At 38.4% G+C, this 13,828-nt stretch overlaps 3 protein-coding genes across 3 annotated transcripts; 2 read left to right on the forward strand and 1 right to left on the reverse strand.

Moving 5' to 3' along the window:
* Positions 1–2,912: 2,912 nt before the first annotated feature.
* On the forward strand, positions 2,913–4,362 carry LOC116202918. Its single transcript, XM_031534555.1, has 3 exons — positions 2,913–3,299; positions 3,504–3,709; positions 3,910–4,362. The coding sequence occupies exons 1-3, from the start codon at positions 3,201–3,203 to the stop codon at positions 4,127–4,129; spliced, it is 525 nt and encodes a 174-aa protein (XP_031390415.1). The 5' UTR covers positions 2,913–3,200; the 3' UTR covers positions 4,130–4,362.
* Positions 4,363–8,476: 4,114 nt separating this feature from the next.
* On the forward strand, positions 8,477–11,281 carry LOC116204001 (spindle and kinetochore-associated protein 2). The gene is made up of 5 exons (XM_031536012.1): positions 8,477–8,783; positions 9,349–9,444; positions 9,739–9,864; positions 10,647–10,686; positions 11,043–11,281. The coding sequence occupies exons 1-5, from the start codon at positions 8,670–8,672 to the stop codon at positions 11,105–11,107; spliced, it is 441 nt and encodes a 146-aa protein (XP_031391872.1). The 5' UTR covers positions 8,477–8,669; the 3' UTR covers positions 11,108–11,281.
* A 788-nt stretch (positions 11,282–12,069) lies between these two features.
* LOC116203999 (STOREKEEPER protein-like) lies at positions 12,070–13,587 on the reverse strand. The gene has a single exon (XM_031536010.1). The coding sequence runs from the start codon at positions 13,483–13,485 to the stop codon at positions 12,484–12,486; it is 1,002 nt and encodes a 333-aa protein (XP_031391870.1). The 5' UTR covers positions 13,486–13,587; the 3' UTR covers positions 12,070–12,483.
* Positions 13,588–13,828: the final 241 nt, after the last annotated feature.

Below are 13,828 nucleotides of genomic sequence, written 5' to 3' on the forward strand. Positions count from 1 at the left end.
TTACTACCAGCCCTACTCCACTTCGACCATCTTTCTTTTTATTGCTTTTTTTTTCTTTTCACTTCCTCAATTTTGTATTTTTAAAATTACTTTTCATTTTTAAAAATAAAATAAAAATATTTTCTAATGAAAAAGTTAACAGAAGTTACAGATAGTTATAAACAAAATAATTTTCAAAGCATGTGCTTTAAAATTCAAAAAATATCATTTTTGACTATATTTAAGAAGAGATTAAAGTATGAGTTTTTTTTATTCGAGCAAAAAAAAAAGTAAAGTATGGGTTTTGTCTTAGAATTAACCCTTATTCTTATTTATTATTAATCATAAAATTTTATTTATTAATATAATAATTATTATTATTATCGTCAATCGTAAAGATAAATCGTTGTTGTTATAGGTTGACAATTGCAAAAAAGGAAAGTGGGATGCTTACGTGGTGATACAATATTGCACATTTTTCATGGTGATATATCATACTACTGTTTCGCTTAGATGGCATTTGACGGATTAAAATTACGTTTATATGACTCTTTTTTTTTTTTATAGAGCAACGCTTTAAGCTCTATGTATGTTTATATGCATATTGTTGCTTGATTCTAAACCAAAATGCCAATTCCAACTCTTACAATGTTTTTATGATTTTATATTTCCACTTTCATAGCGAGTCAACTTGACACTGAAACTTAACTTTTTGCAAACTCGCATAATAAAAATAATGAAAGCTCAAGTGCACGAGCTACATACTGAGCTAATTTATTATCCCCGTTAAATCTAATCTAAGAGCATTTAACTAAATGTTAGTTAGCTCAAAACAATAAAGAACACCCCCTCAAAAAATACGTGAAATTCGTGATTTCCTCTATTCTCACTTGTTCTCACCGGGCGCAAAGTGTGAAAATTTATAAATAGGAGAAAGCATCCATTTTGCTTTAATGTTGTTCACGCAATACTTCGGGATTCCCGAAATTGCAGCCCAGTCCATGCAATTGGATTAAAACCCGTTTACATTTGGGCCGAAGAGATGATCGGGTCAAAGAAGTTAATTAAAGCCCGAGCCCAAATAAGGAAAATTGTGGATAATATTGGTTTTATCTGCACAGGTTTTTTACGTTGAAAATTTCACTTGGGCCTCGAGAATAGGAAGCCAGTTGCCCACTGAGAGGTGCCACTGGAAGTCAGTTCCAAGTGCTTGAAATCAAGGGTTTAAGCTCTATCAACAGAGGCTCCATGAAGCTGAAGGACACACTCAACCAACGACAAACATTAGACGACATACGAAGCTTAAACTCTTCAGCAGCACTCTTTCGTTCAGGCAGTTTCGTTTTCAGTTGTTTAGATCCTATTAGGTGTTCCGACAAGTAATTTGTTTCGTTCATTTCAGTTCCAACAAGCAATCTGTCCATATTTTCAATATCTCGACAAGCAGTACTCTTTGTAAATACTCGTTGTTGGTGAATAAGTTTCATTTCATACCATATTACTTTCCTGCACTTGCTTAATTTCTGGAGTTCTATTTAAATTTTCACAAGATTTTTAAGTCATTTGCCATAAGAAGTCCTAAACCGATCGTTTTCTATTAGAGATTAGAGTTTTGCGTTTATTTCTCTTGAGATCTATCATCTCTGGCACGCTTGCAACACGTAACTACGCATCACGATTTTTTTTAAGTCAGCAAATGTATACTGATTCTAATTTTAGCTAGAGTTTTGGTATTAAAATATCATTTAAGCATGGCTCCTTTTTCATTAAAATTTATAATTCTATATCGTTTCCTTTTACATTACAATTTGTACATTGTCGATAATTTCTACCTGAAAACTTGTTTTGATAACCTTAGATGCAGAGAAAGGAAACAAATGAATTGAGAGTTGGCTTATTTTCAATTGCTTTTCTGGAAGTTACTAATTACTTTTTTATTATTATTGTCATTGTCATTACTATCGCTATTTATCAATATTATTTTAAAACTGTTATTTTGTTATTAAGGTGGGGTAAAGCTAAGTTATGTTACTATTAGTTGACGAGCACAAAAGGAAACTCTAGGACACTTAATTACATGGTATGACCATATTTAAAACTGACGTTTTCTTCTTATCTTTTGATTCTTGATATAATTGGGTTGGGCTCTAAAAGTCTATCAGACTTCCACAATTCTATGGCGCTAGATATAACCTTCAATTGAGTTGGACTTCAATTTAAATTCAAAAGGTCCAAAAACTTGTTCGGTCTCAAATTGCAATGGGTCATTTACCTCAACCTCATCAATTGGGCCTTAATGTCAGAAAAATCCAAAATATGGTGTCAACAGGTCTAGAGACTTTTTACAATCACATCTGTATAGTTCTAAAGTGTTACACATAAGACGACAGTCGGCAATCCGTATTTAGTACAAGTGAGATAACATCAATCGAGTTTGTCATCATTTAACGAGGCACGCTTGAGTAATGACCGACTGTTGTCACGCTTAAAAACTTCATGTTTCTTATTAAGGGATAACTGCATCTGTTTTGCCTTGGCTTGATGCTGGCATTCTTGTGCCGCCGATATCGTCTTTGGAATGTCCGTATCGATGCAGTGGCTGAACAGTAACTTTTAATTCGAACACATGAGCGTGTAAGAATTTATTCGTTCACTATAAAGGTATACTCAACAAGCTTCTGCAAATATGTTATAAACAAGCTTTCGTTTCAACAAATATGAATCGAATCAAACCAACTGGTTTGATCTGCCTGAGAATTGAGGAAAGTAGTCAGTGGGTGTCAAGTCACCGATCGATGCCCTGCTTTCCATTCCTTTCCTTTTCTTCTCCTTGATGGAAGGAATCGGAATGTCCAGGCAAAAGGATGAAGCAACAGAAGAGAATAAAGGAGAAGGAAAGCCCCAAAGGAAACCTTTTCTCTTCATTTTTAAACAAATCTCACATTTCACAGCTAATGACTACCTTTTCCTTCTGTAATATTTTGCTTTATTTGAATCCACTTGTGATCATATTTTCCGGCGGCCTAAGTCGAGGCTTAGGTAACTTGGGGAAGGCGAAGGACTGAACTATAAGATATCTGCTCAGACATTTCGCTCTTTTCACAATCGGCTGATCATACTCATTGTCGCCTCTTCAAGAACATCTTTTTCTTTCACTCTTTTCTGGGTAGGGATAAAGATTCTCTTCCAAAGTTTCAAGCTGACCATAGTAGAAAGAAATAATGCCGAAGAACGCCGGGTTCTTAGTCTGTCTGCTTATAATGGCCATGGATGTTGTTGCCGGTATACTTGGCATCGAGGCTGAAATTGCCCAGAACAAGGTAATAAACCTCCCCTCCAATGCGAAACTGTGAAAAGTGGGATGTCACAGATTTTTTTTTTTTTACCTTCAATTTAATTTCCAAATTCACAAAATATGATGATGAAGTTTTTTTATAGCCTCATCGTATATCACCGGTCGAGTCGCCGAAGAGCGATCTTTTGGAACATACGACTAGGGGTTTTAGTTTCCTTAAACGCTGCAGGTCAAACATTTAAAAGTGTGGATATTCGAATGCCGAGACCCGAGCTACCAGGCCTTTAAGCTGGGATTGGCTGCCGCCGTACTCCTTGCCGTAGCTCATGCAATCGGGAATTTGCTCGGAGGTTGCATTTGCATCTGGTCCAAGAAAGATTTGGATAACACCTCTGCCAACAAGCAACTAGCCGTAGCATCCCTCATCTTCTCTTGGTACATATATTTTCAGCTCGCTCTTCTTTATAGTTTCGGCTATATGTTCTTTTACGATGATCGATTTTTACTAATTCTGAACAGAAAACGAAAAGTATATCTAACTGGTTATGTCAATTTCATCGCTTTCGTAGATTAAAAGTCCTATGACCATACATAACTGTGACCTGAATTATGTCGTGAACTTATTAAAAATGCAGGATAATCTTGGCTGTTGCATTCTCGATGCTGATCGTTGGGGCAATATCCAACTCCAAATCGAGGAGATCATGTGGGATATCACACCATCGACTTCTATCAATCGGTGGAATATTATGCTTCATCCATGGATTGTTCACGATTGCTTATTACGTATCAGCCAGGGCTACGCGGAAAGAAGCCGATGCAGGTGCGGCTCGTCAGCACGGTGGCCACGCTTAGGACTAACACATGATCTGCAATTAGTTCGGGCAAGAAATTACATATCCACATTTCTTTTTCTTTTTCAAGATTCATTATGATTAATTAGTTGGATAAACGGTCGAATTATAGGGGAGATTAATTAGTAGGTACTGCTGAGGGCTTCATGTCTAATTATTGATGCTATGGATTGTTAATTAATTTGTGCTTACATTTTGTTCAGATTTTTATAACATGAACCACTTTTGGAATCACAAATTCCCGTATGAGTTATAAATTCATAGTATATGGTCGTACATAATTAACCTAAAAAATTAGGATTAATTGCATAGGTGGTTCAAAAAGTTTCATGAATGTTTCAAGTTGGTTCAAAATGTTTTTTTGGTAACTTGTTGGTACAAAAAGTTTCAAAATTATTTCAATGTAATACATTCCGTCAATTGTCCATGATGCCGTTAACATTTTGCTGACGTGGTGCGTTCTATGTGTCACTTTTGTTACGTGGAACCAATCATAGTGCGCCACGTCATTTAAGATGAAATAAAATTTGAAAAAGTCCAATAAAAATACATAAAAAATACAAAAATACAAAAAAATAGTAAAATTAAAAAAATTTATTAAAAAATTTTAAAATAATTTTAAACTTTTAATTTTAAATTTTAAATTATTTTTAAACAATTTTTAAAATAATTTTAAAATTTTAAAACTTTTTATTATTTTTAAAATTTTTAAAAATAATTTTTTTTGAATTTTTTTCTAAATTTTTTTTTGTATTTTTTTGTATTTTTTATTATTTTATGTATTTTAATTTTTACTTTTTCAAAATTTATTTTTTCTTAAATGACGTGACGCACTATGATTGGTTCCACGTAACAAAAGTGACACATAGGACGCGCCACGTCAGCAAAATGTTAACGGCGTAAGGGGTAATTGACGAAATGTACTACATTGAAATGGTTTTGAAATTTTTTGTACTAACAAGTTATCAAAAAAACATTTTGGACTAACTTGAAATATTTATAAAACTTTTTGGACCACTGGTACAATTTACCCAAAAAATTAACACCGTATTTACACTGATTTTCTGCAATTCGCGATAAGTTGAGCCTTGACATGTAAATAGATCGATTTAAGCCCACGATACCTATTAGACCTGGCCCGCAATTGAAGCCCACGATAGAAACGACCCGAATCCGTGGCACAACCCAGTCTAGACAACCCCGAATGGGTGGGTGATGCAAGGATGGAAATTATCAGATTCATTTCCAAGTAAAGGTAAAAATGAACGTGGACGAGTTATTGGACACGTACGAAGATTGGAATTTAATTTGCTTCCCACGGGCAGAAGATTGCAAATTGGAAAGGAGGAGATGTTGCCTGGAAGATTTCTTGTGGCCAAACAAAAGAGATATATACGAAGGAATATTGCATGGGAATGTGGGCGTGCGGCATTGGATTTTATTTTGTTTCCTTCCATTTGCTTTGCTTAATTAGAAATAAGTGGAAGATATTTCCCACATTGTCTTAGGGTTAGCTAATTGCTTGTTTGCTAGATTATTTTCCGATTTCGTTTTCATGTGCGGCACTCTAGTGGTAGGCCTATAAAAGCTAAGTACATTTATTGTATTATCCCATTCGGCATATTAGTCAATCACGCATTTTTATTTTTATCTTTACTTATCCCACTGCACTTTTAATATCTAAATTCCTCACCACATTTTATCTTCTATGCACTAAATCGCTTTTCGGAATAACCTTATCGATATTTCGAGGTCACCCAATTACCGATTCGTTGTTCAGGGCTAATATTGGCTTCCGGGTAGAATTAGTTACTAAGCTAAGATTTCGGCCTTTAGCTTACTTCTCTCCGCTATCCGTAGCCGAAACCGTGCTAATCACGGGCTCCTTGGACCGTGACTCGCTAGCTACGAGGTCAGCTTCTAGGTTGTTTCCTTTCAAGAGTCAGGCTATACAATCATGCGCACATTGGGAGAACTGAAACGGCATTTCCCTCCTGACCGCGACATCGTCTGTAATTCATCTAACCATCACGCACTCGACCAACTCATTTATGAGAAAACCCAGCCGCCGATTAGTCTTTCGGACCTCAGGGAACGAGGCGCCACGCGCTAGATCGATGAGGATGGTTGGCGATTCTGCCACCTCACGACCTTAGTATTGCGCCCTGACACGCCTAACAACCTAACTGCCACGAGCGTGTGCCAGAGAGTTCCCGCGGGGCATTTTGGGTGGACACACCACTAAGTATAAATGACCTTCTTTGTTGGTCCTGCGTGATTAATGACACTCTCACAAGGGTTTGCAACTATGAGTTCGTTTGAGAGTGCGGTAAGAGATTTCATACTCTCTTTTCCTTATAATTTTAAACATATTTGGTGTTTGGTGATAGTTTTTAAAACTATGATTTGGGTTGAAATTACGGTTGTAAACATGATTTTCTCGAGTAAGTGAATATGTGCTTATGAAATTTGCTTATACTTATTTTATTTCAAGTATTAATAATTGTATTTTTTACTTTCAGTAGTTTTAAATTAATTTCTTAAAAATACTTTAATTTATTCTAAAACCAATACTTATTTTTTAATAATTTTGTTTCAATACTTCTTCATCTGCAAGTGCAATCCCAAACCAAGCCATAGTCTCGAACGGGCCTTATGGTGGCCCGCGTCAACGGAGAAGAGCAATGCCGTGATAATTCTTAAAGAATGTTGCAGTTATTAAAGACGGGAATTAGTATAAAATCATAACAATTTTCCATCAATTTATTATGCATAGTAAACATTGTAATATCATATTACTCTTTATATTTTTATGGCAATCCAATATACCAACTAAAGACAACAAATTTCGCATTCCGACCAATATTATAGGTATTTTGATAGCAGTTCAATTTTTCCAAATTCTAATCATCCCCAGTAATTCAACAATACTTGAACTCAAATGCACCTTATTTAGAGATAATGGGAATTGTGGGGTGTAATAGACCCAACTTCAAACTTTAAGGTGCAAAATCAAAAGAAAAAATTATACCGTACAATCCAAATTTTATGCTTGTTATAAATTTAATCCATCTTTAAAAACATTATATAAAATACTCAACAGTTCATTTTCGTTCAAAATCTAGCCATTGTCATTTTCTCCAATAGAATTGGCAGAAAAATGATCGTGGCACGTGGGTAGGGCTCAATTTAATGTAATATACATATATTTAATATATTTTAATACCAAAATTGAAAACAAAAAGAAATTAGAAAACACACCCATTCTTGCTTGTTTCTGTTGAGGTGGGTGCTTGCCATGGGTGGGAATCTCCCGAATGATTGCCATCCTCAAGTCCCCGGCTAGCTCATTCCCGGGGGTGGCGGCTGTAGGCAAGAACCCCACCCCAATATTTTTGTTGAGATTGAGGGATAATCTTGAGGGTAGTAGCCTCGGTGCCAGTCACCACTTTGGATAATGAGGTCGTCAATGACTCTTAAATACACTTGCTAGCTTATTTCCTGAGACCATCTCCAACAATAGTCTCTAAAGTGGGCTTGATTTTTGATCCCCACATAGATGAGAGACACTCCCGAAAAAAGAAGAGACTCGAAACTCCAATGATCGGTCTCTAATCAGGTCACTATTATAGTCCCACTCTTTTTTTTTGATAGTTAAAAAGCCCTCACACTTAAAAAAAAAAGAGTAATCGTGTGACCTGTTACATGCCACGTGACTAGAGCAGAGGGCCTCATAAGGCAAAAAGAGCCGTCTTTTGCTAGTCTCTTAAAAAAAAAGAGTAAAAGTTGCTGAGTAGCTTTCGACACGAGCCTCCACGTGAGTGGCTATGTGGAATCTCTTTACAGACCACGAGCGTGGTGTGCTCCATCAGGGAGAAACAGTGGGTGCGTCTCTCTATACGACACGTGACATGGAAAGACACGTCCAAAATGCCCAGTGGAGATGGTCTATGGTGGTGATCACCGATGGGGCCACCACCCTCGAGATAAAGATCCCAGTCGGGATCTCAATGTTGGCCAACATTATCAAGGTGGGAGCGTTGCCGGCGACCATTGTTCTACGTATTTGCACCCAACCACCCTCAATGTGGATGTGATTTTATTTTCTTTAATTTTTAAAATTTTTAGAATAAAAATTCCTGAAATATACCTATTTTATATTAACTTGGGTTCCACCTACGTGCCACGTCTTGTCGGTAAAATTGACTATGGATTAGAATTGGAACGAAAGTAAATACTTGAGGCTTTCTCAAGTAATTTTCAAAGGATAGACTCGGTTTGAGAATGACGTCAAACATTGAAGTGTCCGATGTATTTTTCTAAAATCAAAATTCTCCCAAAAAAAAAAACTGAAAAAAAACAAAACAAAAACCTCCTTAAATTTTCAAAAACCTCTGCTTCCCCCACACCCTCCCGCTGCTTCGTTCTCCAGCTCCATCCCCTCCCCTCAGTTTCCGTCCGAATCGAAGCTCTCCACTGTGGAGATCAATCTCCGCTTCACCGCACAACCTTCACCGGGGAGCTCCATAGGTGTAACTAAGATGGGTCACCAAGCGGTCGACAACCTGACGAATCTCTTCACGAAGGCGAGCCATGACCTCACGGTGGTCCAGCACCGCCTCGAGAGGGAGTTTCAGCAGATTTACCCCGACAATGTAAGCAGATCCTCATTTGCCTATCCTGTGATTTCATAGATTCCGGACGGGATTCATTTCATGGATCTCCAGCTCCGTTTGCCCTTTCTTCTGCGTATCGACTAGGGATTTCGATTTGCTCGAGATGGAGTAGGTCATAGGTTTATATATGAGTCTACCTGCTTCCCGTTGACCAAATGGAATAGTTTTCAGCATCCATGGAAGGAACTCAAGCTTTGGATTTTCATTTTTTATTTTTTGCCGAATTCTGGTGTCAGGGCTTAGGGAAAGAATGGATTTTGATGATAAACTTCTTATGTGGTTGTCTGAGGGACTGTATAGTGGAAACTGAAGATGACACATTAAACAATGGGAACATAGTTTCTGTTTTTACGAATTTCATCTAAAGATGGAAATTTCATATTCCCAAAAATTAGCGCACACAAGAACATCTGTATTTCATATTCCCCACCCTGGATTTTCATTTCCTCGGATTTTCATTTGAATATATGCCGGAAAGGAAGGTAGAGAACAGAAGGATTGGTGCCAAGTTCAATATGGTGTTATTTGGTTTTGTCTTTTGCAGGCTAATCCCGGAAAACTTGTCTCCAGGATAAAGAAAATTCAGGACGATCTATCAACACTGAAAGATCAATGCCAAGAACTTCTTGCTGCCAAACAGGTTCCCTTTCTTTTCTGCCCAACGCCCGCCAACCCTTAAATAACTTTTCTGCTTGACGGATTGATATCCAGTTGGACTTCAATTCAAATGATAAATATTGTGTTGGTTTACGATCACTTATGGGCAGCCTTATGAGGAAGCAAGATAGACATCATAACACAGCATCAGTAGTCAGCAAAGCAAATGTTTTATTTTTTCTCGAAAAGATCTTGCCAACTGTGGTTTCATTTCAACGGATAGATTACTTGATGCCATGTTGTGCGGATGGTTCATGTTGTTCTTTGAAATATGTAGGATTTGATTGATAAGGCTCAGAGAACTCTTGCTGGAAATAGAAATTTGATTCGAAAGATGCAGGCATCTGCAGGAATACCCCTAAGTAGTGATTATGATGATCCTGCGTTTGCGAACTTCAATCAGGTATTGTTCCTTCTCACCTTTTCATTTAGGATGATCCGAGTTCTTTTTTCATCTAAAAGTTATGAAAGGGGTTTTACACAGTTTCATGGGTCATATAATACTGTCAATGTGATCTAAGAATCATGAAAAATGATCCAACTATGAGCTACAATTTCTTGCAAGCATATTTAAGGTCTCTGTGCTACTTGATGAACACTATAAGCATGTCGCTTAATTACTCTGGAACATTATTCTTTTTCGAACCTTTTCTGATTCAACTCTAGCTTTCTGGTGACAAATGAATCATTCAGCTCAACATGTATGACCCCTAGTAAATTGGTACTATATTCTTGGAGTACTTCGTTAACTGGGGTAATCTAATCGGCAATAGCTGGTATTAAAGTGCTGAGTTTTAAATTTCACTAAAATACATGCCTAAACTGTTATTGGTCCTGACATTTTGGTTAACCTTTTTCTCATTTTCTTTTTTGGTGAACTTCATATATTCTCCTTTTAAATTGTCTAATCTGCTCAAATTCCAATCCTGTTCCTAGTGATGGGAAGGTTGTCTATTTTCCAAGTGGAGTGTGAAGTTTTTGCTCCATTTGCCAGCAAGCAACCGACATAAATTGGCGAGGTTCTCTAACATGACTACCCAGATAGAGGGTTCCTGGGTAGCCAATGTTCTGCTTCATTATGAGCCGTGCTACATAAGTTTCCAGTCTACCCGCACAAACATGCACAAGCATAGAATCACTCTGATCCAAAGGCAGTCTAATTATTTGTTTGCTTGATTTTTGCAGATCATTGATGAATGGACAGCCCAAGTTCGATCTCGAGCAAGTAAGTTGATTTTAAAGTTTTTAACTCTGTAGGCACAAATAAATTCGACTCAGGATAGTCCTCTAGTTGTGAAAGGAAATAGTAGGCATCATGGAGAACTTTGCATTTCAGGGTATACTTCCCTAGCTGTTGAATCGATCTTCAGGATAGCATGCATCATGAAACGCCTTGTTGTTTTGTTGCATTCTGTGCGATGGCTTGCTTCAATATAAAGTTCATTTTATAGTATCTCTCCCGAGGAATTCTCAGACTTGGTTAAAGTTGAGGGTCGACTTGATCCCAAAGACTCATCTTCTCTCCTTGTAAATCCAATAAATTTATCGTTGATTCGACTATTTCTGTGTTTCTGAGTGCAGGGGAAGAGAATGATGACTCTGAGTCTGAAGATATCAACAAGTTACTCTTCTCAACAATCGTCTAGATAAGTTGAAACCTTTGTATTTCTCAGTTTGAAAACATTAGGAATAGAATCTGCTGTTTCTGTCAGTTCTTAAGTTTTAGCTATCGCCCGATTGATCATGTAAACAGCGAGATATAATACATATATAATCAATTTAATGACGAAATAGAGAAAAGTTGTCAATTTCATTGCTCAGCCTCTTCTCCAGATGCTTCTCATCACCACTTTCTGCAGCCCAAATTTTGGTTTATGTCAACGATGCCAGTCCCCAGGGACAGAATTGCACAGCTTGTTTACTATAGAATTTTAACGATAACCATCCATATTTGATTACTCTCCATGTTTGAAATTGCTGCATATGTAGTTAAAAGACAGAAGATAAACAAGTATGTTGGACTGGTTAATGAGCATGAAGAACTGGAGACACTAAAGAACATCTCCTCACTTTGACGATAAAGAAATCAGCATGGCCAGCCTTTTCAGCTCATCAACAATTTTATTACAAGAGAGCGATGCAGTCAGTCTCCGAGCAAAGGCATAAATGGTTACAATTATTAAGTATCGTCTCTTCCATCTCTTCTACAATGAGAAAATGGTTCCTTCTTCGATGAAAGCAGTGACCACAGTATAGGTCCTTATCCAGCTTTACTATAGGAACAAGAGACCTCACCTTGGCAAAGCCATGTTCTATAGAAAGTAAAGAGATCGACATGAAATCAACATGGGGACGGGTCTATCTTGACATTGCAATTCTAATCACAAATGTTTTCACTCGTTTTAACAAACAGGGTAGAGTGAAGGAAACTTAAACAGACTCCAAATGATATCTTCATATACAAGCCTTGAACTAGCAAAGTCTCTGCCACAACCAGCAAAAACTGAAAGGAAAATGAACGACGAACGAAAGTCAACCTGTGATATAACCTGAGAGATCTTGTCTTCCTCCTTAGCTGCTGTTTTCGACTTCCAAAATAAGCTGACAATGAAAACATGTCTATCTAATTGCATAGGAAATCATCAGATTCATCGGTCACTGAACAACTATGAACAAGATTGAAGATTCTGAGAAATCAAAGAACCAATTGATCACTTCAGAAAGACCTCCAAGTCGATATGGCATTGAACATCAGACAAGCAGACTAGGCAAAGGCAACTCATAAAGCAAAGAAGTTTCAAAACTCAGAAGATCCATGTGCACTTGAAGAACAATGCAGAAGGAAAATGACTGAAACTAGTTAGCTAGGCACTTATAATCCATCAGAGGTCACACTCAGACCAGTAAACCGCCGACTCCGCATAACCGTCGGTGCAACAAAATGTGGGTGATAACCCATACCTAAACTAGAGTAGACAGTGACCCAAAAATCCCCATCAAAAGCCAGAGTCAGAGTTCATAGCTAAAGAACATTTGAGTTATAAGCCTGACGAATAAGAGCAGTCAGCTCGTGAGTCAACCTAGCGCGCTTCGCAACGAGCTGCAGTTCCTCTTCTTGAAGCCTCCTCCATCTCTGATCCAATTCCACCCTCTTCCTCTCATCGACAAAGCCCGTCCATTTCCTGATAAACTCCTCATTAATGGACCCGCCCCCACCCAAATCCTCAATCCCCTTCAACAACCAATGAGACAGAGCGGAAACCGAAGTCCCTTCCTGCCCCTCAAGCCGACGAGCCGCGGCAGTCTTCTCGTTCACAGGCTTTTCGGCAGCAGTCTTCTCTTTCGCAGGCTTTTCGGCAGATCCCCACGCCTTCCGGGCCAATTCGAGGAAATTCACCTCCAGGGGGCTGAGCTTGGCGCCCTTCTTTGCCCTCTTCTCACAGCTCCTGAACTTCTTCTTCAGATTCCGGATCTTGCTCCTCAGCTGCGGTTTCGTGACGAAAGATTGGATCTTTCTCTTGATCAACTCGTAGAAATCGTTGTAGTCGTACACCGGGTTGTCCTTCTTCCGCTCGGAGAACTCGACCAAGCCCTTCATCACCTCCATCTCATCCGATTCGCTCCATTTCCGCTGGAAAAATTGCTTCTTTTCCGCCTCCGAGTTCGACTCGGTCTTGACCCACTTCGGCGCGGCCTCCCCATTCGAGACGATCTCTTCCGCACGGCGCTTCTTCCGCTCCGCGGGTTTCGCGGGGACTGGCTTGCCACTCTGCTTGACGGCTCGGTCGCGATCGGGCTCGGACTCGGTCTCAGAGTCTGAAGATTGGGCTTGTGATTTCTTCTTTTCTTCTTGATCTTCTTCTTCTTCCTCTTCCTCTTCCTCTTCCTCTTCCTCTTCCTCTTCGTCTTCCTTGTGTGGCTCTTCCTCTTCTTCCTCTTCCTGGGTCTCTTCTTCTACTTCCCTTTCTGAAGAGGAAGAAGAAGCAGAGGGCGGATCATCGCGGAAGGAACGCTTCGGCGCCATTGACGAGGCCAAAGCTCTCTTCTCTTGCCAGACAGTATGAAAGCTGCGTGGTTGGAGTCTGGCGGACTGGGTTGGGGGGAGAGACGACCTTGAGAAAGGAAGTCAAACGGTCTTAACTCTAATATCAATTGATTTTTAAATTTTTTTTTTTTGGCATCAAAGCCATTAAACCCCATTAATATCAATTGATTTCATCTACCCAAAAAAATGTCAATGAATTTCAAAATAAATATAAAGTACTTCTATTTATTTCTATTTCAAATAAATTCTCCATATTTGGTGAGGTGATATTTCATATATAAGCATTGTTATCAGAACCGGTTCGGACCGGCCGGTTCGACCG

This window comes from Punica granatum, chromosome 4 (genome assembly GCF_007655135.1).
Source record: "Punica granatum isolate Tunisia-2019 chromosome 4, ASM765513v2, whole genome shotgun sequence".
NCBI lineage: Eukaryota > Viridiplantae > Streptophyta > Magnoliopsida > Myrtales > Lythraceae > Punica > Punica granatum.